Source organism: Aythya ferina (assembly GCF_964211825.1).
Source record: "Aythya ferina genome assembly, chromosome: 15".
NCBI lineage: Eukaryota > Metazoa > Chordata > Aves > Anseriformes > Anatidae > Aythya > Aythya ferina.
Window position 1 is genome coordinate 15,635,986 of NC_140314.1, and position 25,564 is coordinate 15,661,549.

A 25,564-nucleotide genomic window follows, 5' to 3' on the forward strand; every position below is an offset into this window, starting at 1 on the left:
AGGAAGGACAGGCGAGGCGTGACAGCGCTACCCGAGAAAACCCTGTCAGGATGTCCAGAGCGAAGTGTGCCCGGGTGCCAGCAGGTGCCCGTGCACTGCACTCGTATCCCCGGTGAACTGCATGGCCGACCGGCCAGTGTGTGCTTTATGAACATGAGCGTCGTTTGACACGGAGTTTTATTCTGTAACCTCCACACACGTCCCTTTCCTGTGCACATCTCTCGTCTGCTCGCTGACAAGACTGGTGTCTGTGTCTGAATGCCTTCAGTAAAGGACTGACAGAATTACCAGGATGGATGCATTTCCTTCAATATAAGATACGTTAAAAAAAAAAAAAAAAAAAAAAAAAGAAAACGAAACCGAAAAGAAACACCTCTGTCAGGTTTAATTTGCCAGTCTGCAGCCACAGTCCACGGGCTAACATGGCCAGACCCAAGCAGTGTTCTGCTTCCCCAAGGCACACGGTGGGGCCCGGCCCCGTTACAGTCGCTGCTGTCGGAGCGGTCGTTGCTGTGGGGGACTTGGTCTGGACTCAGGGAAGCAGGTCACAACTTGGCCTCATCTTGCTAAAACCTCACTAAGTGATTACCCGAACCCCTTCTGACAAGTGTGACGTGCAAAGGGACTGCGGTACAGTACAGCGTCAGGGCGCTGCCTGCGACAGCCCGGGTGTTTGGGCCCTCACCGCCGCCCACAGCGGGCGAGAGCCTGGGGGGCCCCGGGCGGGTCTGACCGCTCCGCGCCGCGGCCCTGCCCCAGCCCTGCCGGGGCTCCGGCCGGCAGGAGCCGTGCTCAGCGCACCCCGCCTGCCGCTGGGCCGGGCGCCTCCCGAGCCCCGCCCGCCGAGCGCTCCGCCGCGGCGCCTTCCGGGCCGGCAGGAAGCGGCGGGCGGGGCCGGGCCGGGGCCGCGAGGGGCCATGGCGCGCAAGAAGCTGCAGCGGCCCATCGCCGCCATGGCCGAGAAGATCCGGCAGTACCGGGCGCTGAAGGAGCGGCCGCGGGACTCGCAGCGCTTCGCCCTGGACTACGAGAGCATGCGGCGGCCGCTGACGCAGAAGCGGCTGCCGGCGCTGGCCTGGCGGGACGCGCGCAGCGAGAGCCGGCTGCTGGCGCTGCTCTGCCGCCTGCCGCGCTTCGGCGTGGGCCGCACGGTCACCCGCAAGTCCTGGCTCTGGGCGCACGACGAGCCCTGCTACTGGGTCGTCGCCAAGGTCCGGGCGGACTACACGGCCGAGGTAACGGCGCCGGGCCGCCTGCGGGCGGGGGGGCTCCGGGCGGCAGCCCCCGAGGCCGGCCCCGCGCTGAGCGCCTCTCGCTTCCTTTGCAGAACATGGACCACGGCAGGGCCTGGGGGTACCTGACCTTCAGAGGTAGGGGCTCCCCGCTGTCCTGCGGGCTCTGGCAGCGCCGGGGAACCGAGCGTGTGGGGCTGGGGGAGCTGCAGGAAAGCCGCAGTTTGTTTGTGTTTTATTTTTCTCAAATTTATCGGTAACAAAAAAGTTTTCATTTTTTTAGTTTCAAATGTTGGGGTCTAGCCCTCGCGTTCCCATTCTAAGGAATGTTATAGGAAAGCCAGTGCACCTTGGGCATGGGGAAAGGTACCGCACTGACAAGGCACTAGGTGAGGTGCCAGACTGCTTTCAGGCTTCAGAAGCGAGACACGGGATGAACGCGTGGGGACACCCCAGGTAAAATCATCAGTGAAACAGGAGCGCTGGCAAGTAAACTTACATTACCAGGATTTTAAAATAATACGTAGAGTTGTATGAGTGAATTTTCCAATTTTTAAAGCTGCTTTAGAAACGTAACTTATTGGAGTTTCTGAAACACTTGTCACCCGAAGCTTTTAAAGTTGTTGGTTATTTTTAACATGAAACTTCCCAGGGAGCCTTCATCACTGTAGAGATAAATTGCTTTCATTCTTACTCACGGTAAACAAAACAGAGAGAGGCAAAGTGATTTTTATATTACAAGTCATGACTTCTGGTCAGCACAGAACAATTTGCCTGATACCTTTTCACTTTGTTCGTGTTCTGATTTCCAAGGACAGAAGTGGGACCTCATAGTATAGGCTGAACATACTGTGTGATCTTTCCAAAGTTTCCTTTACTCTTGCCTCTTGTACCATCTGTGATACAGGAAAGTTGACGCTTGCTGTGTTTCGTGGAAGGAGTCTGTTGTTGAGAGCACTGACCACTGGTGTTCGTCATCTTTTCTCAGGCAAAACCGAAAAAGTAATGAAAGAGATCGACCAAGCCATGTACCATGACTGGCGTATGGTGCCCAAGCATGAGGAGGAGACCTTCAAGAAATTCACCCCAGTGCCAGAGGAAACCGTTCGGTACCTTCCATACCCACCTCTGCTCCGAGCCATGATCCTTGCTCAGTGGCAGAAAGAGGGAAGAGCAATCACAGAGGAGCCACTGATTGATCTGAAGAAGGCCGTGGCCTCTCACCTTCAGGAATCAAAGAAAAAAACTACAGGGACATCCGTGTAAAGTCTTGTTCTATCACCTGAGCTTCCCCCATGTTTTTGCTGCATGTGAACAGCACATCACCTTAACGAAGACCCACTGCCCACTGTGGTATGGTGGATCCAGGTTTCGTATTTTTCTCCACAGGACTGTATGGTAACCTCATCTAAAAGGAAAGGTGCAGAAACACTCAGATTTTTTTTTTTCCATAACTTCAGTTTCAGTCAGCAGAGGAAACCTTCTTGGTTCCCTGTATATTCTCTGAATTTGTAGCTCCTGTCACCCGGCTACAGTTCCTTGAAGTACAGTTTCCCTTACAGCCTGAAAAAGTATATTTCTTTTTAAAGAATGTTTTTCAGGTAGTTTAAGTACCTTTGTAAATCACAGAAAAATAACTAAGAATATCACTTTGTTTCCCAGAGCTGTGTGTAAATGTATCTCTCTGATTAAATAAATGATTTCTTATTTCCACAGTACATTTCTAAGAAAACTTGATATTTTTTTCCAATGCCTGGAGGTCATCATGATTAGTTGAGGTACAAATGCAGAACCTTTAGTTTACCAAATACAAGAGGGACATCAGACTCCTTTTACCCAGGGTGGAGTATCTGAGTTGCTTAAATATTATAGCAATGAACAATGTGGGAGGAACACAACTTTTTTTGGATACTGAGCTTTATTCCCAGCGATGACTGTCCTGAGATGAGAGAATCAGTTCTGGAGGTACAAGGTAGCTGGGATTGGCTTCAAACAGTAACAGCTAATAACAAACTAGCACATATTCCGGTCATGGTAAAAGTTGCAAAAATGCAACTCTTCAGTGCAGTGCTCAGAATTTCACTTTTTCTCACAGTGTTTGTGGCTTCTGCTGCAGTGTCAGGAGCTGTTAGGGTGCTGGGGAGTGGTTCTGTTCTGGGTGTGGTGAAGGTATCACAGAAGTTGCTCAGGTTAGGAACCCAGCTTCCTGCAGTAGGAGCTATTTGGCACTTTTGTCTGCTGCAGTAAATACTTGAGAGTTGCTGTTCTATTTGCAGCAGCATCCTAAAATCACGAAGGAATTTACTGAAAGCAAGTAAAAACTGGACTCTGTGCCCTTTCCAGTGTGTATGGAAGGCCGGGATAGCACAGAGTGATGTGTCCACAGCTACCAGAAGGGGGTTGTCAACAGCCAGGAGCAAATGGGTCAACATCGGCCACCTGCACTAGCATGGGGTTCCTCACCAAAGGCTTCTGAAACTTTAAGCTGCCATGGGATGAGGGTTTTCTCATGGGCTAAAAGCTGGTCCTATGGCAAGGCCCAAAAGCTGGGAAGAACTGAGCTCTCATTCCTCAGCCCATGGCAGGAGCTGTGAAGGGTACATACTAGTGCTGGTTCCCTGGCTTTAGAAGCAAGGGGAGTGGAAAATTCAGTGGTGATAAATGCACAAATACTGTTACAGGCTGTGAGACCTCCAGCTGCAGCTTGCTGCGGATGGAGAACAGCTTGTTTGTTTTCTGTAGCCTCCTTAACCATGAATGCATTTAGGTACAGCGCGTGCAGCACAGCTCCCCTGTGGAGGAGGCTCCCGTCAGGCACTGCTGCTCAAGGCAGGGCTGGCTCCTGAGGTTAAAGGCCTCCAGCACAACTCCTGCTGGGGCTCCTCTGCCTTCAGGAGGGCAGAGCTTTCAGGTCCCGTGACAGTGGGATCATTGCAGGGGGTCCTCAGCTTCTCTGGGATTAACAGGTGTCTTGGGTGCTTTTACCCCAGTGTTCCTCTGCCTGCTGCTCCTGCAGCTCTTCATGCCCCTGACTGCTTCCAGAATTTATGCTCGGCCTTAACAGCACTCCAGGACGGGGACAACAGCATGAGGATGTGTCATGGAGTAAAACCAAGAGAACAAGCATATGCTTAAAACCAGGCTCTCCCTCTCTTGCTTTCTCTAGGGAACAGCTGCTGCTCCATGGGGGAGGAAGGAATAAACTCAAACATCATTTCCAGCTCCAGGCTGGGCTGGAGCCACCGCAGGGCAGAGCAGGGAAATCCTGGGACATGCAGTAGAGGGGACAGAGGAGCTGCCTCGCCTACCTGCTTAAAGCACGCAGCACCCTGGCAGCCCTTGTCAGGCAGGGCTCCTGCCCTCAGGGCCTTTTCCAAGAGCTTGTTTACTGCTTCCAACATGCTACAGATTCACTTGGGTCTTGTAAAGCTTTGGACTCTTCCACTGGTCTTCATAGGGATTGCAGGTGGGAGGCCTAAATAGGCCACCATAGGCAGAGCAGTTAGTTGCAAGGCAAGTGACCATGTTCCAAGTGCTCTGTTCTCAAGCTACTGCACCAAACTATTCGTGTCACTGATACTACAGTGTGCTACTGTTTACAGTTTCACACACGTGCCCTAAGGATGCATAGGCAGTTAATGAGGAAGTAGATTCATGTAATTGTCTGGGAGGCCAGCAGCAAGGATCCTGCTTCATGCAGTTCACTCTACGGACTGACAGGTGGTAATTGGCAGAGTCAGGATTCATAATCCTACTCACTAATTTTTACTACTTTTCTGTCACTTCTTATCTATTACTGCTACGCATATCCTTTGAATGAATTCAACTCTAAAAAATAAATACAAACTTGTATAAATGCTGCTGAGACTAAGAGGAGCAGACAAGTGTGGTAAACTTTCTGCAGTGTTGAATGTCACTAATGCCTACTGCACTTTGTGAACCACCACCCTGTACTGACAGGACATTGGTAACTTGAGCGCTGAAAGCTGAGACTTGCCATGTTAACCCTACTATCTCACCAGAAGGGGACTCCACAAGGGCTGCTGTAGATAGCCAGCAGCTGAACAGTCCTTTTCTACCTTTTATATCGGACTCTGGGAGAAGCAACACATTGCACTTGCCTCAAGGGCATGCGGCTTGGAGGATCAGCACCTCCTGCTCAAGTACAGTGAGTAATAAACATCTCATTTCTTGCTAATAAATTGCTAAATGGGGGAGGCCATTTAAATATCATGATGTTATTAAAGGCTGAGTAGAAGTCCCAGTGCCTTTATACGAACACGATATACAGGCACTTGCTGATGTTAACACATTTATTACATACAGAACAGATATGGTTTGTTGTTTGATAGCATAGGGGAAAAAGCATGGGAACGTATTCATACAGCGGTCTCTTTACAGAATGCCATCTTCTGACCAAACAGCGGAGTTTACAGGCCTTAAGACACTTCTTAAAATCCTTTTGTAACATACAAGATACTTTACATACATCACAGTGGAGATATGACAGGGAAGTGTGGTGAAGCCAGTCAGTTCTCACCTTGCTGCCCAGCAGCCACCAAATAACAGAAGCTGACAGTAGAAAATGGTTCTACTTAGCTGTAGCTACCCCTCTTACGCATGTGCTTCTCTTGGAGGAAGACATGCATCCAACTGGAAAGGAACCTGTTGCTGGAGACTCAAGACCAGTTTCCTTATGTTGCCAGGGATCAGTGGGTAACAGAAGACCGAGTCACTTTTACTGATAAAACCAAATACAGAACAAACAGGTAAGAACATTGCAATTCTCTATTTTCATGTTGGAGGTTCAACAGAGCTAATAAACTGGACTTACTATGCCTTGTTTTTACCTTAAATTAGGCCAAATTATGAATTTTTCTGGGCCCTAATTAACTGTTAGATGTCTGTGGAATCTGCTAGCTAAATGTCTATCTTCTTGTTAACTTTAATGCATTCTGCGCCGTGACCCAAAGAACTTGTCCTAGCAGAAAACATTTGGGGAAAGCGAACAAGAAGTCTAGCATGGTCAGCAGTACCCCAGTGAGATGTTCCTGGTGAAACGTTCCCATTCTGCATGCGGGTGTCTGTTCCAAGAATCCCTTAGCCAAAGGCAAGGCAGAGATTCCAGTGTGTTGATGGCTGGAGGATGTTATCCAGCTGGTTTCCTGCCTCTGTGAGGAGTGGTGCAGGTCCATGCATCACGAGCAGTGCTCACAGGCAGTGCAGGCACCGCTGTGGCCCCGTGCTTTGGTACTTGAGGTCTCTGTTCTCTGGATGTGTCCTCTTAGTTCCTTGTGGAGAGGAACTGTGTGCCCCTGCCTTTTCTGAACTGTGGATTCAAAAAGCATTTCAGTGCTGCTGAATCAGGACAGACGTTACATGTTAGAGCTTCCCCAGTGAATACTGTGTCCCTGCAGCACACAAATAGCTGTAGACCACAAGCCTTGGGAGCAGCCTGGGTCATGGCAACAAGCGCAGGACACACCTGGGACATATTCCCCAGAGATGGAGGCGAACATCCCTGTGAGACCGAGAGTGCTGCACAGCTCAGAAAAATCAAGACGACCACCAGGATCTTCTCAATTCATCGCTAACAACATGCCCTTTGGAGGCAGGTCTGTCTCCACTGTCAGAAAGGAAGGACAAACCTCCACATCTGGAGCTGCCATGCTCTGAATACGGAGCTTAAAACTACTCTCCCTGACCCCGATTTTTGCTGCTTCTCCTATAAGCAGGACACACACTTACAATCCCACAGCACAGCTTACACAAGAAGGGCAGTCAAAATTTCTCTCGGGGTTGTCATTCTTTTCAGGAGTCAGAAATGTACAGCTTTTCAAGCTACTTAATAAAAAAGTCAGTCAGTGCTTGTGATGTAAAAGATGCTGGGAGATCTGGCCTCATTTCTCTTTTCCATGTGACCTCAGGTGAGAGACAGCCTGTACACCTGGACTGCATCTGCACACTTCCCGAACCTGACAGTCACCGTGTGAAAACAGCCACCCCCTTCCAGCAGAATGCCTGCAGTTCCTAGGATGGGACACATCCTTATGAGTCAAGGTAACCTCACCGTGTTAATGCAGAATCCACAGTACACCAACGTTATCTGCCCTACAGAGTTTAAAAGCCAACGAATGCTATATAGAGACAAATTTATCCTAAACCTTTCAGGCTCAAAAAGAATGAACTCAAGAGTTCTTTTTTGCCTGGCATTTCTAGGAAAGGGAGTTAAAAGTATTGCTGACTTCTCTGCTCTCAAATAACAAGGTTCCAGTACCTCTTTGTTACCATAGCTTCCAAAGGCCCCATGGCCTCCACAATCAAACACTTGCCACCCATCGGAGGCTACCACACAATTCTCTCTGGACACATACAGTCACCCAGCGCACTACTGCTACGACGACAGCAGCAGAAGAGGAGGGAGACTTTGCATCCGCTCGTATGGAGGATGTGTTCCCCACAGTAATGGCCCTGCCACCTTTTCCAGCCAACAAGCAGAAGTGCTCCTTTCTATTGAAGGCTCCTTGGACCTGGCAGCTGTCAGTCTGGGGGATATTATTCTGTGCTTTAGTGTACTCTGTGCATAGTGGATAAGGTGAAAAGTCCACTGGTGAACTAGAAAGGATTTCTTCTAGTGTTGTAGGAGTTGTGATTTACCACCACTGCTTTGGCGGGGGACACCAGGGTGACATACTACTTCTCATGCAGGTGGGAGCAAGGCAACCTGCTGGACAACCACAGCCACCACCAGTCCATCTCCCCAGCCCCAGGCAAAGTCTTTGCACAGCTCTGGCTCCAGGCTTCACTTTATCAATGCGCTGCCATTTCTCTTCCTTGTAGACGCCAGCTCCAGAGCAGAACAATAACCCAACCACGCAGAAAGCGCACAGGCCCAAGATGAAAGCTGCAAGTTCAGAGGTTAGAAGGGGGTGACAGTCCGAGGCAGGAGCCGCTGCAGTTGTCTGGGGTCGGTTTCCAGCAGTAGGTATAATGCAGACGTTCTGTATGTACATCTTGGCATTCAGGTGGGAGGAGGGACACTTACGTTGGTAGGAAAGGAGAAATTCTCACTCAGGGATATATGATACCTGCCACACAATAATGTGGCTCCTTTCTGCCTTAGAAAGTACTGGCTTCACCTGGGTGGCATCTCCTGCGTTCTCTTCTGTCTCATCATCTTCTCCATCCCCTGAAGAGAGAAAGCAGAGTAAGAAAGGCAGGACACAAAATCCCAAGTTATGCTGCCCTGGAATTCTTCAGAAGAGGTGAGTATCACTGCTACAGTCTCTGCAGCCTGATGACAGGCAGCATGAGTGCAGACCTTCCTGTATGCATATAGAACATCTATAACAACAAGGTATTTTTCTGAAGCAGGCCCATATGAATGGAACAAACTATCTGTAGCAGTAGGGTAAAATGCCCTTCTGTTTGGGGAAGCCAATGTTTATGACACAGTGCCACAGACCAGCATAGGTGACCACAGTGAGACAACAACGTTTGGAGCCTGTGGCACAGATGGTTTTATTTTTTTCATTCATGCTGACTGCATGGCACTACAAGCTCAGGCAGGGGCAGGGTCTGGCAGCCTTGTGCTGTGCAAGGAAAATGCTTGCTATCTGCTCCCACTGCAGAAGGTAGGAGAAAAACAGCCTTGCTTTCCAGATGTCTCTCCCCACAGCAGCGATCCTTCTCTCTGTGATCATAGCCCTGCACCCCTTCCTGTTACAGATGTCTCCCACTGCAGGCACTCACCGATCCGGAAATCGATGTACCCTTCTCCTCCACTCAGCACTAGGACATTCTTCAGCTTCTGCCCCTCGGTCTCTGTGGTTGCTGTGCTGGGGTTCTCTGAAGGGCTGTCCAACACACTCCCATTCAAGGTTGCGAGGACGTTCCCTGGGTCAGGACAGAGGTACCGTTAGTGCCTCTGCTCAACCCTCATGTATTTAACACACACAGATACAATTGCACAGGACAACTCCTTCTGCTGGTGAACTCTGGGAGACACTGCAGTTTAAACGACTAATGTCTGAGCCACAGTGACATCTGTGTGGCACTGATCGTGCTAAGAAATCGCACAGATAAGCTTTTGCTGCAGATCAGCTCAAGCTCCTGCCACAGAATGAACAGCAGCACAAGGCCCTCCTGAGGAAGGGCAGTGCTCATCCTTACCAGGCACAGAGACAAAGAACTTGACAGCATCACGGTGACCATGGAAACAGAGTTGTGCCTGAGCCATGGAGCAGTAGGGAATAAAACTGCTGGCAGATTTGTCGCTGTTGTCATCGCCATACACGTGGATGACCCCACCAGAGCGGCTGCCCTCTCCAGAAGTGGGTGATGTCTTGTTGGCTGGGGACAGGGAGAAGGAACATCGTTAATGATAGTTTTGGTCCCATTTACAGAAGGGGCTCAGTGAAAGAGAAAACTCATGAGCCATGAAAGAAAACCTTAAAGTTCAAGTCTCTTTAAAGGTCTCATAGAATAGAATAGTTCAGGTGGAAGGGACTTTCAAAGATCATCAAGTCCAACTGCCTAACCACTTCAGGGCTAACCAAAAGTTAAACCATATTAATGAGGTCATTATCGCAATGCCTCTTGAGCACTGACAGCCATGGAACCTTAGGAAGCCTGTTCCAGTGTTTCACCACCCTTACAGTAGAGAAATTTTTCCTCACGTCCAATGTGAACCTCCCCTGGCACAGCTCTGTGCTGTTCTTGCACGTCCTATCCTCAGTTACAGGGCACAGACACCAGCACCTCACTTTGCACTTCCCCTCCTCAGGAAGCTGCAGAGACAAAGGAGGTCACCTCCTGGCCTCCTTTTCTCCAGGCTAGACAACTCAGGTGTCCTCAGCCTCTCCTCATAGGGGAGGCCTTCCAGCCCTTTTACCAGCTTTGTTCTCCTCTGGACACTCTCTAGGACCTTAACACCCTTTTTATATCATGGAGCCCACCCAGAACTGCACAAGATACTCAAGGTGGGGTTACACCAACACTAAACTTAAGGAAGGGACCTTAAAGATCATCTAGTTCCAACCCCTCTGCCATGGGCAGGGACACCTCCCGCCAGACCAGGTTGCCCAAAGCCCCATCCAGCTTGGCCTTGAGCAGGGATGGGGCATCCACAGCTTCTCTGGGAAACCTGTTCCACTGCCTATGAGTACAGAATTTCTAAACCTACCCTCTTTTAGTTTAAAGCCAGTACCCCTTGCCCTATCATTACAATCCCTGACAGAGTCCCTCCCCAGCTTTCCTGTAGCCCCCTTTAGGCACTGGAAAGCCACTATAAAGTCTCCCTGGGGCCTTCTCTTCTCCAGGCTGAACAACCCTAACTCCCACAGCCTGTCTTCATAGGAGAGGTGCTTCAGCCCTGCGATCATCTTTGTGGCCCTCCTCTTGCCTCATTCTAATACTTTCACGGTTTCCAAGTCAAGTCCTTTGCTCATGCCAAGCTCTGAGCACACAGGCTGCTGAAAGCAGCCTCGGTGTCTGGCTGCAGGCCTCTCAGCCCAGTCAAGGTCACAGCAGCAGAGTACGAGCCTTCCTTTGTCCTTGAGTTAGCTCTTAAACAGAAGATCAGCTACTCAAGCAATGAACATCAGAAAGATAGATGTTCACCACCCACAGCTTCCAAGGATTTCAAAGTCAGCTCAGAGGCCTGCACCTTGCAGGTCTGAGCTCTCAGGATGCGGATGCTTCCACTCACCAAGGAACAGAGAACAGTGCTCAGAGGTCAGGACAGGAGATGCTTTCCTTCTGCAGGTACCCATATTAGTAAACCAAAAACAGTACTAAAATCATAAGGCTTCACTTTCTCTATTTCCAGGCAGAACTGAATTGCTTAGTTAATCATCTGTAGTTCTCTGTGTTGGCTTGGGCTGAATTTCAGCTGGTAAGTGGCTCGGGAACAAAGGAGATTTTTACCTAGCAGGTTCATGATAGGATGCTGAGGTAAATACAAATATTTGGACAGAAGAATGAGAATCAATGTGTGCAGGGACAAGAATATCCCTAAGATGAAAGCTCTCTGCACATCTCTGTGGTTTGGTTTACTGTAAGCATCTACAACTGGCTCAGCTCCTCTGACTGAGGGACAGGGCTGGTACTCGTGCTTCAAGCTTCAAGTTCAATATCTGGCTTCTCACAGTGACCAATACCAGATGCTTTAAAAGGAAGAGAGACATGCTGATAATGTTTCTGGACAGCCACAGGAACATCCTACAATGGGAAAAAATCTTCTTTTCTGACTGTGGAAAGGCTGAAGTATGAATCTGAATGGCGAACTCAGACCCTGCCTTAACTGGCACAAAACCAAACAATCTTCAGTATTTATCCAAGTCTCTCTTGTTAAAAGTCTTGGTTGATTATCTGCAGCTGTCAGGTGCCACAGCACCTACTACCACTGGCCTGGAAACTGATTAAGAGAAGCATCCTTGGAAAACAAAGGATGACCATGGAAGACCTTGGAAGAACATTCTACTCCTGCTTCTTGGAGCTGACTGACTAAATCTTTACAATCTCCATCTCAGACCTGACCTACCAGAACAAGGGAACTGATTCTGATAAGAGGAAAGTACCTTTGACACACAAAAAAGGAGCAATGGCTGATGAGATGGATAAAAACGTTTTGGCTATGGGAAATGATGACATTTACATTACTGTCTCTGTTCACTTTTCTCAGATGACTAGCTTAAAATGAAAGAGTGATGAGGAAAAATGGGTGGAGAGGTAGGATGTCAGGATGGAAGGGTAGAAAAATACGAATGCTAAGGTGAGCGGGTGTAAAAGGAGTGCAAGCTGAAGGAAGGAGGCAGTGGACTTACCCCGGAGCCCAAGAAGTTGGCCTCGGTGGAGGACTACAGCTAGGTACAGGGAGGGAGTGGGAACACACAGGGGCACAGGAAGAGATAGGCAGGATGGGAGAGAAGAAAAAGGTGGTTACTGGGAGAAAATTCAGGGAGCAACAGAAATGTATAAACTTGGAGAAACCACAACAAGAGCTACAGGTTTGATCAGCTTATACCAACACTGTTCTTGCTCATTTTGCTCTTATCATACGAGGATAAATATAGTATCCGAGACAGAAGAGGGTCCATGGTCACAAAGATCCATTGCTAAAGTTCTTAGTGAAAGTTTACAGCTTACCACATTTTTACAGAAGCACCAAAAGATAATGCAACTGATTTACAGCACGGAATAAGCTTAATTCAGAATTATGACAACAGTACCAAGAAAGAATGGGATCTAATGTAGTGATTCAGAAATGAGACAGAGTTTACAATGTACAGAGGACTCTGTCACTGGCTTCCTGGTGTCAGTCCCAGGGTCTTCAGCAACCCTAGAGGAGACAACTTCATCTCTGACTTCCAGGAAAATTACAACAGATTTGCTCCTCTTACACAAGAGCTATTTGCTTCTCAGCCTTCCTGTCACCAGTGGTGAGAAAATGTACATTTCACTGCTGTCTGTTGAAAGCAACTGCAGTCAACCTCAAATCCTACTCCCTCAATATATTTTGGAACAAATGTTCCACCAAGGAAATTAGATGCTGACCAGAAGGTACAGAACAGAATTACTGAGAGCTTCAATTCAACTTTCAGCTTTAGATATGTGCCTGTTAACTACTACTGCTAGGTCTCTTCACCAGGTTTAATTTGTGTTAGGATACTGATTTCTACTTGACTGATAAAAACTGAACCCTAATATGAGTAAACGCAGCTTTTCTAAGGTCAGCTTCTGAAAAATACTGTCATGGAGATGTCTACAGCAAATTAAAATTTCCAGGGAAATCTTCCTGGTGACTCAAGAGCCTCCTTTTGGAGGCTTGCTACAATTTCCAAGGCTTTGTTTCTCCTTTTTTCCAGTAGCTACAAAATCAGCTCACATCAGTCTGCTCTGTCAAAAGAGAAGACCATAGAGATTGTAGAGACATCATTGGTGCCCCAAGAAAAATACAGCTTCAACTGAACTGAAAGGAACAGTAACAAATCTCCATCTGGTTTTAAATAGGCTAAAAACATTTAAATGCACGCTTAGTTCCATAATTAAGAAACAGTTAAACCAAGGGCAAGGTAACTCGTACTCAGGACGCTTCTCTCTGAACGTGGCTATGATCAACGGTGTGTCAGGTTCAGAGGAAAAACATACAGAAAATATTAGCCTGCCAGGGCCATCTGCCACACTGCACAAATAACATGCAAAAGCACTGTTCTTTTCAGGGCAACATGGAACAGTCTCTGATAAAGATCACTTACTCTCAGTCAGTGGAATGGAGATAACAACACCATTCCCTGTCCCCACCCAGAGACGATTGCCAGCAATGAGCAGAGCTGTAATCCGTACAAAGGAGAAGCCCAGTTTTCCAGTACCTAGGTAAATGTGCATAAGAATTGTAGTTAGTTAAGACTGCAGGACTTTGAGCAAGGTCTTCTACTGAATTTTCATTTCTCTCTGATCTCAGTAAGCAACAGACTATTTACTGACAGTCCCTACTGCCTCACCTAGCATCTTGCTGACATAAGGCTCGATGTCAACATCCTGCAGATGTTGATGGCTGTGAGCATGGTAAAGCCTCAGGGTGGAGTCCAGGCGGATGGAAACCCATACTCCATCTCCAATCCATGCCAGCTGTCGCACCTGGCTCTCGCGCCGAGGGTGGGCATCAAAGGATTTCTGAAATGCAAAATAGGTGGGCCGGTGTGAGTTCACAAAAGATGTGCAGTTATCTGCACATATATTCTATTTTCCTCGACTGAGATTGCATGTTTGGGTTTCAAAGCCCTTGGAAGAAAATGTATTAATGGCAGAAGTTAACTATAGTATACAGAAAATCCCTTGTTTGAAATGAGGAGTTGCATGGCACAGAGTTGCAGCTTCTCAGAGGACATGGGCTTTGCAGAGCACTTTGGGAGCAGGAACATTTAGAAACCAACTGCTTTCAATGTGATTGGCAGAGAAGGTAAGGACTTGCTAACTACATCCATCATTTGTGCCTCATCACCTACAGATGGAGAAGTCTTAGACCATACATGAAGGAGAGCTGTAAAGCACAGGCATACATTTGTACAGTATGTGATCCCATAGCATTAGTAAAGACAAAGAAAGTCCTCAGTTCAGACTTATCTAAAGATTTAAGCTCTGCAAAGGGAGGAAGGATTAAATGCCTCTCTGGCAGATTGTGTCATAAGATGACCCAGACTGACAGTTTGACAATTTTCATCCTACAGTCAGCAATGGACAATAAAAATGTTCTGTATTTCCATAGCAGAAAACAGCGAGAAGAATAAATACAACACAAGTATGTGCATACATACACATTTGCTCTCATACCTCAATCTGCATTGTCTTAGGTTGAATAACGTGGATTTTGTTCTTGTAGCCACACCAGACTCTGTCATACACAACAGCCATGCAGCGGATAGAATGGTGAGTATGGCCAAGGTCCATGAGGTGGTAATTACTGAGATCCCACTGACCATCTAAGGTGAAAAAACAAGGGTGAAAAACAATGCAGCTCCTTCATGACATGGCAGTATTTAACAGAATCCTCTTGCCTTTCTATTTATATCTAGGAAAACAAGCCTAGCTGATACTGAAAAGCTGACCTTGCTTATGTCTGTGAACTTCCCATCAACCCACAAAACCACTTCAGGCACAGCGTTATAGTTACCAAGCACATGCCAATAGCACATAGTTTAGTAGGCTCCCCAACTCAGGCTAATTTACACATCCCTTGACTGTAATGAAGTAAACACCCTTCCATAACAAGTACAACAAAAACAGCAGGGAAAGAAGAAAGACAAGTTAACAAGACTATGTGGAAACTTAAAAGGAAAAGAAGCATACAGTCTTTATGGTAAGGCTTTCTCATATCACAGACAGACATCATTATTTCCCTGAAGTGTCAGGTCCAGGCTGAGGAATCAGATCTTCCTTCCCTTGGTTTTATTTGCTACCTAATCAGGCAGATACTTTGTCTTTTGCAGACAGATTGCCTCTAGGTGATGAAGCATTATCATATTTCTGATGGGAACATTTTGTATGTGCCAGTGGCCAGGACTGAACTCAGGAGACAGGCTGAATTGAAAATTAGATTGCACAAAACCAGAAAATCTCTGCATTTCACCCTAGCTGATAAACTGCTACTCAGTGAACAACTGAGTAATATATTCTTAATATACAAATATTATTCCCAATTAGCAAATTCCCATGAGCCTCAGGGTATGAATATAGCTTAAGAACTGCTGAGGTTAAAGGGAAAACACAATCTCCAACAGTGAAGAGGACAAGAAATACAGAATTCAAAAAAGCGTCTTGAAATGACACGATTAAGGCATGTCAGGTTACTCAGACATCTTTTTTTTTTTTCCACAAGAAAAGTGAAATGCCAAGTGCAATATGAAGGTTCTATTTGTTTGGGATTTACAGACTTCCAAAAAAATCCAGCTCTGTCTTCTGCATATGCAGAGACCAATTCCACTGTTTACAGAGAGATCCATCTCACCTGGAAAGCAGCAGGGCTGTTTGTACTGCACAGGTGATCTGCTCAGGTACCGCTCACCTGAGCTGTTTGGAGCTCCCCGTGTGTGCACTGTACAGTTGATTTGTGAACGCCCAGTAACACTGATTATGGCCCAAATGCATTAATCTTGCCAAACATGCCTCAAACAACTGTATCGCACGTGTGTTCCTAGACATGTTACAATCACTCCACATGTGCTTACACAGCACATACACACACTTGCTTTTCCCCCAGAAAACCTCAGGAAACTATGCTAAAGTATGTCTTGGGCGTTTCAGGTTAAGGGTTACATGTGTATAATAGCTACATGTATGCATCTTAACCACATGTTTGTACTCTAGCAAGCCAGCACCTTTCCTTCTTGACTAACTATAGCATTTAATTCACTGCTGCACTCTTGGCCAGCTTATTTTTCTTTTATTATATTGATCTTTACCTTCTCCTCGGTGGAATATGGCTAGTGTTCCATCTGCCAGAGCAACAAGGACCCTTCCCTTCACATGCCTGAAATCACAGGAAAGTACTTTTTACAAAGTCTGTGGAAATAAAGAACTTAACAAATCCTTTCTAACTTCCACGCAAACCTTCTTCATATTCTTTCTACAATTCCCATTCAGTTAAGCACTTGCAGGAACATCCTGTAATGGCAGAGGATTGTTCTTACTTATGTATAGTAGGATTAACCAACAATTTCCTGTTTAGTTTAACTTCTCTTTCACACTTTAAATTCCCAACAATTTCAACAAATTCCACCCAATTTACACCCTTTTGAAATTTTGCTTTTCTCTTTCCCACTTCTTTCTTCCCAATAGTGCACTTGTCCTGTAGCACCTCATTCACAGTATCGGGTCAGGTCTGCAATTGAATGGGGTAGTGGATCAGTACAAGGCTTTCTAATAACAAAATCCTCAGGAAACTTTCCTCACAAATTGATGTACTTAGAAGTGTAAGGAAAAAGACTGACAAAAAACTATCACCCCAACAAAGACATCACTCAGTCACCAAACCTCCTCCTTCAGCATCCCTTGGAGTGCACACTTACACTAGACTCAGTACGGAGTCTTTCAGCTTTATTGAGTGCAGACACTTCTTCCAGTTAGACACCGCAGAGTGCACATACAACCTGTAAGAAAGGACAAATCAGGGAGGATTAGCAGCAAGGTCCCACATCTTCAGCCTGATAAAAGTAGGACACGAATGTGCAATGTGAGGTGAAATCACAGTGTCCATGATGAGCTGAGGGCTCAGAACTCGTAACGAATCCCTACTGCAGAAATGAAAAGCAAGCTAGATGTATGAGGATGAGTAGAGGCCAGAGGACAACTGAGACAGAAACCTGCCAGCCTAAGGGGAACCTACCAGCCATTCTGTGCTCCCAGCCACATGGTGGGGGCAGCACTGGTGCAAGTCCCAGCAGCATCCCCATTCGGTTCCTGATCTGGCAGTACTGTGCTCGACTCTGTCTTCAGCTGACCATTCTCCCTTAAGAGACAAAAGAACATTGTTAGAATTGTTTATGAACAGCAACGCACAGAATGCCCATCTGCACTCACAGGCTGGCACTGCACAGGCAGATAAGGGCATTTGTGTATACACATCACATCCACAAAAACACTTCAGTGTTTTTCAATTGCTTGACTCCTGAACATGCAAAACTTTTTTCTCCCCCAAAGCAAATAGCCAGTGCTTTACAGCCATAGAAGTTAACTTAGTGTTTAGCAGTAATTTTCTCTGTTCAATAATTTCTCTGTTCATTTCTAACTTCAACAGAAACAACTGAGAATGACTTTCAGGAATAACTGGAACAAGGAATGACTTAGGAATGACTTTCATCCCAGATTTCCACCTTACTCCTCAGTCCATCACATCAGACACATTTATCTTAAGAAGTTTTGGGCAATGACTTTCTTCATCATCTTTACAGCACATAATAGTTATTTGTTCTTTCTTCATTATCTTTACAGCACATTAGAGTTACGACTGGAATGAACACAGGATCATTTTCACATGTCGATCAATAAGGTCCTTTGGTAAGAACATTAAGTGCACGTGCATTTAAACTCAAAGAGATCAAAATTTTTGCTCTTTAACAGCTGATACATAATCTGCTGCTGTCTAAACCATGCTTATTTTCATTTTGTTTTCTTCCTCTCCTTATCATCTCACCTGCAATACTATTTGGACACAAAATTGAAAAAAAAAAAGTTTGACACTTTATCAGAAGATCAGGCTTATTCTCATAAACAGCTTATAAAAACAGAGCTTGTAAAGAACTGTACTGACACATTGGCCCCAGAGCGCCTACCCATTCTGCCTAAGAGGTGCCTGCACAGGGACTGGATCCGTAAACACGTGCTCTGTGAGGGGCCCAGGCCGGGCTTGAATAGGGTCTGCTTCACTTGTACCATTCTCTGGTACCTCTGTAGCTTCTGTTGCCTCCTCTGTGGACTGGGACTGGTTGATCTTCCCATTGCAGACAGCAGCCACTTCACCTAAGAGACAAAGAACAGTGGGAACTGTACAAAGGGCTGAGGACTGAGCTGTAAGCTTGTTAAAATCATCTATTTATTTATTTATTTATTTATCCTTCTTTGCCAGATACAATCAACCCCAGAGCCTGCATCACAGATAGCAGTTTATCCAGAGTGTTTGCTGCTCTGATGGGAAAACAGAGGTAGTTTTCAAGTAAAACACCATCTGTGACTAGTAAAACATCAGGAGTTCTCCAAGGCTACCACTGCAGTATGGAATCAGCAAGAGCATTATTATGTTTTCCATACAGGTTTAATTGACTTAACATGAAGCCATGGTTGAGAGGAAAAGCCACAGCTGAGAGAAGAACAGTAACAAATTTAACAGGGCAAACATATAACCTGTCCAAAATACTCTGCTATATTAGCCCCACAGCCAGGTTGCAGGATGGGGATTCGCTTGGAGAGAAAAGAAGGGCTCTAAAGATAAAAGTACCAAAGGGACTTTGGTCTTCATGTACTGCATTAAGAAACTTCTTGAGATCTCTGAAGTAGTTCAGTCAGGGGCAGAAGGATGCAGCTATAACACTAGAAGGTCATATGGAACTAGCTGTAATTTGACTGCCATTAAGTTTTATATCCCAGAACTCACTCTGTCCCTTGTCCAGCACAGGTGTGTCACCACGCGAGGAACAGTTGCTTCGTGGCACATTGCAGCGGGTTGCACAGCCCACCAGAGTGATTCCTGCCAAGACACCATCTGTTCCAGATGATTCTTCAGGATTTACATCTCCCTCCAGAAAGATCTCGCCTGGAGGATAATCACTCTCACTGGCCGCTGAAGGGCAAAGAACAGATTCTCCCATGAATCTAGCAGCCACTGCTAATTTAAATGTAGCAGTACTCCTGAGATCACCACTTGGAGGGAAGACACTGATCCTCGAGGTTCACTAGCCCCATGGAGGCACCACAACATCAGTCAACACTGTGGCGAATCCCCTCATCCCTAATCCAGGACAGCTACAGAGCCCTCCCAAACCTGGGCAAGGCTCACTCTTGCTCCCAAGAGACATCCTTTACATGCCAAAGAAACCACTTAGTAAATGCTCAGGAGTGAAGGATCTCCATAGAAGTGTCCTAACAAGAAGGCAAGATCTTGAGTTACAGTTTTGAGGGAAAATTACAGAATGCAGCAACATCCAAGGGTTCATTCTGAAGTGATGATGCTACATTTGTCACTCCTTAAGTGGAGAAGGTGACCTTGTGCAGATCACAGACAGTGTATGGACCATACTTACCAGGGATGCTGGAGATGCAGAGCACATGAGCATTGCAGACAGTGAACTGGTCCACTACTGTGCCAGGCTGATTGGCATCAATGATTACAACTTTACTTGTTGACAGTGTACTGGTGAGAATCCAGACACGACTGGATGTGGCATCCATTTCATGGAACTCCTTTGCCTTCAGGAGAGCAAACACATGGGCAGAATCAGCGCTCCTCCCAGATCAGACTGAGCATATTATCACTTGGCAACATTTGCGGATGCAAAGACAACAATACCAGCTCCAAAGATCCAACTCTATCTCTAGCCAGTGCAGATAAACAATATGAGCAACATCAATTGCCTTCACATTGCTGCACTTCTATCTGGAACAGAGGCCAAAAGCCTGTCTGGCTCCCTAGGGCCAGGGAAATTTGGCCATTAATTTGTATTCTGAGATATCTGACTAATACCACTGAACACTCACTTTGGACAGAATACCATGAAGCTGGGATGCACTCAAACTATCAGCTTAAGCATGCTGATCACCGAAAGACTATATGACAGCAGTGTGAGACAGCCATGAACAACTCCACAAATCAGGAAGGATAAAATGCTGTATTATCTGTATAAGTATCTGTATTCTTATACTAAAAGCAGAGCCAGAATATATCTCAAGAGCTTCAATTTCTGAACAAAATGAACTTACAGACTTGTCTATACTCTTCATGTCTATACTCTTCTTAAAGTTTTTTGATGATGTTGTTTTTTTCTATTTCTTTGTTTAAATTTACAGTGATGAGGACTCCACAGTCTTCCTAGCAAACTTGTCAGTCCTTAACTGTCCCCATTATAAGCAATTTTTTCAAATATTCCAGGTGTTTCAAAAGCTGAAGCTGGAAAGTTCTATCCTGGATAATTGATCCCAATTACATAGGGTTCCTGACAGAACCTTACCACAAACCTTCCCCCACAAGAAAGAATCTCAGAAATACTGCAACAGTAGTGACAGTAGAAATGACTTTGCTATATATGTAGTAAGTACAAAGGTACTGAGAAGAGAGGACATGTAAGAGATGGAATGAGAAAGAACACTGGAGGAAAAAAAAAGTCAATTCTCTTTTCTGACCTTTTTCTTTTCAGGAGAGGTATGGTTACTTTTATTGTTCTCGCTCTCTACTTCCCGATCACAAGTGAGGGGATCACGTCCAGGATCCAGTTTCTGCCCATTCCCAGACTCCTGCTCCAAAGGTCTCCACCCCATGAGATTGACTCCAGCTGCACACCACAGCTAAACAACAGAAACAGAAATCTGAAGCAGACTGTGTAAACATACCAAACAACTAAAACATTTAGGTAGAAACAATAGATCCTGTTGATTTCTACTAGAGGACATAGTCACACTTGATGTAGGTAAGAAAAGGGATCTCTGCAATCTAGCAAAAATCACCAAGTTTTTAACAGATGTGTCAAATATTTAAAAATAAAAATAATAAATCAGGTACATAACTGGAAACAGTTTTCTGAAATGTCCTCAGTTTTTCTGAGCATTCCTAAGTGATTGTAGCAAAGCAAGATGGAAGCTGCTACTAGTCTGGGGTACAATAAGAAGCATTATACTCAACCTAAGCTGACAGTGACTGCACACCCAGTGCACTTCTGATCCTCAGTTCTCCTCCCACCCTTGTACTCTTCTGTCTCCTCACATATCCCTTAGCCCAAAATCAGTGCTTGCCTGATCTTAGAGACCTATTCAAGGAACTAAGCCAGCAAAAATTGTCCTAAAATAATCATAAAAGAAATATACTGAACAGAATATTATCTAAAGATCACATCAACCTTCTAAAAACAAGAGCATTACGAATTTTCTTACAACTTAAATATCACAATGAAGTCTAAAATCAGCACTAAATTTTGGTGAAGTTAATGGTAGACTGCTTAGTTAGAAACAATTAGTTATGGCAGATAAATGTGCTACCTGCAGAGAAAGGATCACTTATTCTCAACTGCAATTCTACTGAAAATATTCTAGTATTGAGTGGGGTGGTTTTACCCTGCTAGGAAGCTAAACTCCACCACAAACACTGTCTCACTCCCCCTCCTCAAAGGAAAAGGGGAAGAAAATATGATGGCTCAGAGGTTGAGATAAGGACAGGGAGATCACTCGCCAATTATTGTCACAGGCAGAAGAGACTCAATGGAGGGAGATGAATATAATTTATTGCCTATCACTAACAAACTAGAACAGTGACAAACTAAAACCACTTTCCCCCCATCCATGCTTGACTCTGGCCAGCAGCGAGTCCCTTTTGGAGCTGACTGAAGCTGGCTCTTATATAACACGGGGCAGCTTCTGGGCTCTGCTCCCTGCAGCCCCCCTGCTCCTAAACACTTGCCATGTAAACCCAATGTATTGATAGACACAGCTTCACAAAAATCTTCTCTAGCTTCTTTTAGCCTTTTAACTGCTAACTTTATTCCCAGTCAAGAGTGAAACCCAAAGGAATGATGATGAAATGTGTGATTCCCCACTCTGCTGTAGAACACATCTGCCCCAGAGCCTTATACCCTAAGGAGTCTTAATAAAAGCTTTAAATAGTATAAGATGTTGCTAATATTATGTATGTCTCAAAATAAGCAAAACCTGTATGACAGACATGGGAGCTGGCATCCAGAATCAGCTGAGAATTATGTACGAGTGGTACTTTTCCCTACGTACACTAGAAACCACCATTCCTAAATGGGAAGCGGAAGGTAGGATTTGGAATGAATAAAAAATGCAGACTGTTGTAAAAACTGTGTATTTAGCAACCAAGTTCTGTTTATTCCATGTCCACTTCTGGACTGCAATTGTGTGCAGAGGCAACATACCTTCATTGTTGGATCCTTCTCTACTAGTGGGCGACAATATACAGGCACAGGGACATTTTTCATCCGATTATCTTCCTGACCACCATTGGGGCTCAGCTGTGGGGAAGAGGAAATGGAAAAGACAGTACCAAGGCATAACCACTAGGCTATGCTAACTGCAGTGCAACCAATATGGCAAAAACAAACTTCTTAGCCTCATGGGTGGGTGCCAATAGCAGTTGATGCTTCATCTGTCATCTTGCATGAAAAAGTCCCTACAGGAATGGGAACTTGAGAGACTGTTTCTCTCACCATTATATGGTGTACCAGGTGTGGTCAGCTGAGGCTATCCGCTGCACTAGCAACAGACAAAGGGTTGTTAAAGGACACTCCCTGTGCTGAAGTGCGCAGAAGCCAGAACACTGGCACTCTGTTCCACCATGTTCTGAAACTCCTCCACTTTCAAGCCACACTACAAGACTCCTTCTTTTTAGATGATCTTTGACCAGAGTTAAAGGAGCCACAGGCCAACAAATGAGGCTGGTGACATTTTATTTTGTGTTACTGCTGGGGAGAATAGGGTGCAAACTGCACTACGTTTGTTTTTTTATACTAAACAACTAGTAGAGTTCTCAGAGTATAAATTAAATATCTGATGTTGACTTCCAATGATAATAATGAAGGAAATAAAAAAAAAGGACTGGGCTCTGGACAAAGACTGATTACTTCTGTTTTAGACTAGGTTCTTTCAGCACCTTCACAAAGAAGAATGCTCCCCTATTGACTGCAGTGGACATACAGAAAAGATTAATTTATTCAGTGCCTGCAATTATATCATACGGAAAAGACATGCACATAATACCTCTAACTGGAGGTATTTAACAACTATGGCTACAGTCACCAGTGGGAGAGTTAGGTTTTCACTGGTATAACTGAGAAGGACAGTGTCCCCTCAGCCTCTCTAGGGAATGGTATCTACCTGTTTGTACTTGGCAGGGAGACTCCAGCCACAGGCCTGCAATCGCCCGTCATCATTCCGCACATGCTCCCGGACCTGGCGGTACTGCTCCCGCTTCTGTTCACGACGTGCTGAGGATGTGCAGTCACTGAGGAGAGAAGCAACAGCGTTACTTTTCAGTCTGTGGTTAAAAACACAGGCAGTAGGTTAAGGGACTTTGTCATCATGGGGAGAGTAAACTCAGACAAAAGAGTTTAATACAAAGCAGTAAAAATCCATCTTTGCACAAGGTGAAAAGGAGACGCAGGAAATGAAAGGAAAACTCTGTTATGAAGCAGACATTGGCAATCATAATCTCTAATTCCCTGTTACCTGAATAATGTGGCAGGCCAAATCATGATCATCTCCACTTCAATCTTCCAAGAGCCCTTCAGAAACAGAATCAACTTTCCATGTGACCATTTATGAGATAGCAACTTTTGTTTAGCTGCTACAGTTTCCTTATCTAAGGTCTTCATGAGGTAGGCATTTTGAGTTCTTCTTTATTATAGTCAACTAATTATATTTCTGTCCATTTTTAAGCTTTCACTGCTGACAGGGAAAATATGTACTAATTACTATTGAAACTGCAGCTTTCAACACAATGAAGCCAGCTGTGGCACAAGTAAGATGAAATATTGATCTGTGAGCTCTTAGGATACAATTTAATATAAAAAAATGCTGATTGAATATCAGTTCTATCTCTCAATAGGTTTTTAAAGAATCACTCCAAGGTATGAACATCAGAAAAAAATCCAAGCCAAAACAAAAACACCTCTGCACACATGTAATGACACACATACTTAAAACAAAACCCCTAAACCATATACTTAAAAATTATATTTAAATTATTATACCTAAAATAAAATTTAAAAATATACTTAAACCAAACCCCTAAAACAAAACACTCTCCAGCACATGCTTTTTCCCTTGGGGAGAGGATGAGAAAACAAATAGCTTCTGACAGCTGTTAGACACACCATTTCATGCAGTTTTGAAATGCCTGAGACAGCACACGCAATGGTTACACTATGGTAACTAGACAAGAACAGAAGAAAGGCAGTGGGTAACTATAAAATATAAATTTAACATTCTATTTTTTTCTAAAGAAAATCTGTGTACTCACAATTTATTGACTTTCCAGCAAACACCTGACATTGCAGAAGTTATACTACTTTACCATCACATTCTCCAAAGTCCTTCCACAAAAACACAGCACCTACAGACTGTACAACCTCACAGCTGTAGGACACAGACACTCTGAAGTCAAGTAAAGCACAGAATAGTTTTCCCCTTCGTGTCAGAGACATAAATGACAGGGAGAAAACTCTGCAGTAGCAATATTTAGAGGCTCTTTTTAGCATACTTAAAATTAAAATCAAATATTGTGTCACAAATGTGATGTTGAGAGAACTTTTGTCTTTACCTGAAGAACTTTTTGACTTTACCTAAGTCTCTGTCAACAGGGTTGGGCAAGACACTCTCCAAAACACTGCCTCTGCACTGCCAAACTACCACAAAAGTCCTACTTCATTCTTTCACACAGTCTGCAAACATGAGGACAGAACTAGTGTTGAGGCCGACCCGAAGGCCAACAGCAATCCCTGCTGAGATGAACCTAGAGAGGTCTAGGAAGCCATAGTAGCCATACTTGGGGAGAGTAAACTTGCTGTGAGTTAGCTAAGCTTATCCATGCAGTACAGTAACTGATGAGTGAAAGATCAGGGTGTTAAACACACGAAACATTTTAACAGCACATAAACTATTTTTGCAGTGGAAAGTAGCTTATTTTAAGAAAAGGTGCTATCTGAGAGAGCTATGGGGGAGCCCGTCTTGGTTACAGCATGTGACTCACTCTTCAGGGAAGAACTCCAGGGTGCGGCTGCCAGAGGAGATCTGGCACATGGTGTGACTGCGACGCTGGCTGAACCCTGCTGTCGTCGGAGACTTGTAGTGGATGTTCACAGATGGGTAGGTCCTCTTTGCTGGTGGGGGACTTGAAGAGGAACTGAATAGACGGCTGAAGCTAGGGACAGGAAAAGGCCAACAAATATTAGAAACAGAGCAGAGATTCACAACAGGGAAAGCACAATGCGTGCTACTAAGGTAGGTGCTTTAAGGTACTTTAAGCCCTTCATGAAAACTGCACTTTTAGCTTCCAAAACCAAAGTCCTTCTGAAAACACCCCTTTATTCAAACTGATTCTGAGCATACTTAAGTTTCCA

The 25,564-nt window shown here is 45.2% G+C and overlaps 2 protein-coding genes across 21 annotated transcripts in view; one reads left to right on the top strand and one right to left on the bottom strand.

Annotated features, from left to right (window-relative positions):
- The first annotated feature begins 864 nt into the window (after window positions 1-864).
- On the top strand, window positions 865-2,950 carry MRPS34 (mitochondrial ribosomal protein S34). Its single transcript, XM_084536971.1, has 3 exons — window positions 865-1,235; window positions 1,328-1,370; window positions 2,221-2,950. The coding sequence occupies exons 1-3, from the start codon at window positions 918-920 to the stop codon at window positions 2,496-2,498; spliced, it is 639 nt and encodes a 212-aa protein (XP_084393097.1). The 5' UTR covers window positions 865-917; the 3' UTR covers window positions 2,499-2,950.
- A 2,581-nt stretch (window positions 2,951-5,531) lies between these two features.
- MAPK8IP3 (mitogen-activated protein kinase 8 interacting protein 3) overlaps window positions 5,532-25,564 on the bottom strand; it is a 68,962-nt gene continuing 48,929 nt past the window's right edge. For 18 of the 20 annotated variants that reach the window (XM_084536980.1, XM_084536982.1, XM_084536990.1 and 15 more), the window contains 17 exons: window positions 25,195-25,365; window positions 23,322-23,448; window positions 22,364-22,459; window positions 20,622-20,783; window positions 19,526-19,691; window positions 18,880-19,065; window positions 18,062-18,248; window positions 17,116-17,238; window positions 16,799-16,879; window positions 16,193-16,260; window positions 14,565-14,713; window positions 13,736-13,907; window positions 13,490-13,603; window positions 12,059-12,097; window positions 9,405-9,584; window positions 8,985-9,128; window positions 5,532-8,421 (listed from right to left, as the gene is read on the bottom strand). In XM_084536980.1, the coding sequence (XP_084393106.1) occupies window positions 8,300-8,421; window positions 8,985-9,128; window positions 9,405-9,584; window positions 12,059-12,097; window positions 13,490-13,603; window positions 13,736-13,907; window positions 14,565-14,713; window positions 16,193-16,260; window positions 16,799-16,879; window positions 17,116-17,238; window positions 18,062-18,248; window positions 18,880-19,065; window positions 19,526-19,691; window positions 20,622-20,783; window positions 22,364-22,459; window positions 23,322-23,448; window positions 25,195-25,365 (2,287 nt within the window). In that variant the 3' untranslated portion in view covers window positions 5,532-8,299. The remainder of the gene's footprint in view (window positions 8,422-8,984; window positions 9,129-9,404; window positions 9,585-12,058; window positions 12,098-13,489; window positions 13,604-13,735; window positions 13,908-14,564; window positions 14,714-16,192; window positions 16,261-16,798; window positions 16,880-17,115; window positions 17,239-18,061; window positions 18,249-18,879; window positions 19,066-19,525; window positions 19,692-20,621; window positions 20,784-22,363; window positions 22,460-23,321; window positions 23,449-25,194; window positions 25,366-25,564) is intronic. The other 2 variants (XM_084536985.1, XM_084536975.1) reach the window with 2 other exon arrangements.

Bases quoted from the DNA above. Each gene is read 5' to 3' on its own strand.
- MRPS34 (XM_084536971.1), top strand. From the start codon at position 918: ATGGCGCGCAAGAAGCTGCAGCGGCCCATCGCCGCCATGGCCGAGAAG. The intron at 1,236-1,327 runs GTAACGGCGCCG...CTTCCTTTGCAG, and splicing joins GGGCGGACTACACGGCCGAG to AACATGGACCACGGCAGGGC. The intron at 1,371-2,220 runs GTAGGGGCTCCC...ATCTTTTCTCAG, and splicing joins GGGGTACCTGACCTTCAGAG to GCAAAACCGAAAAAGTAATG.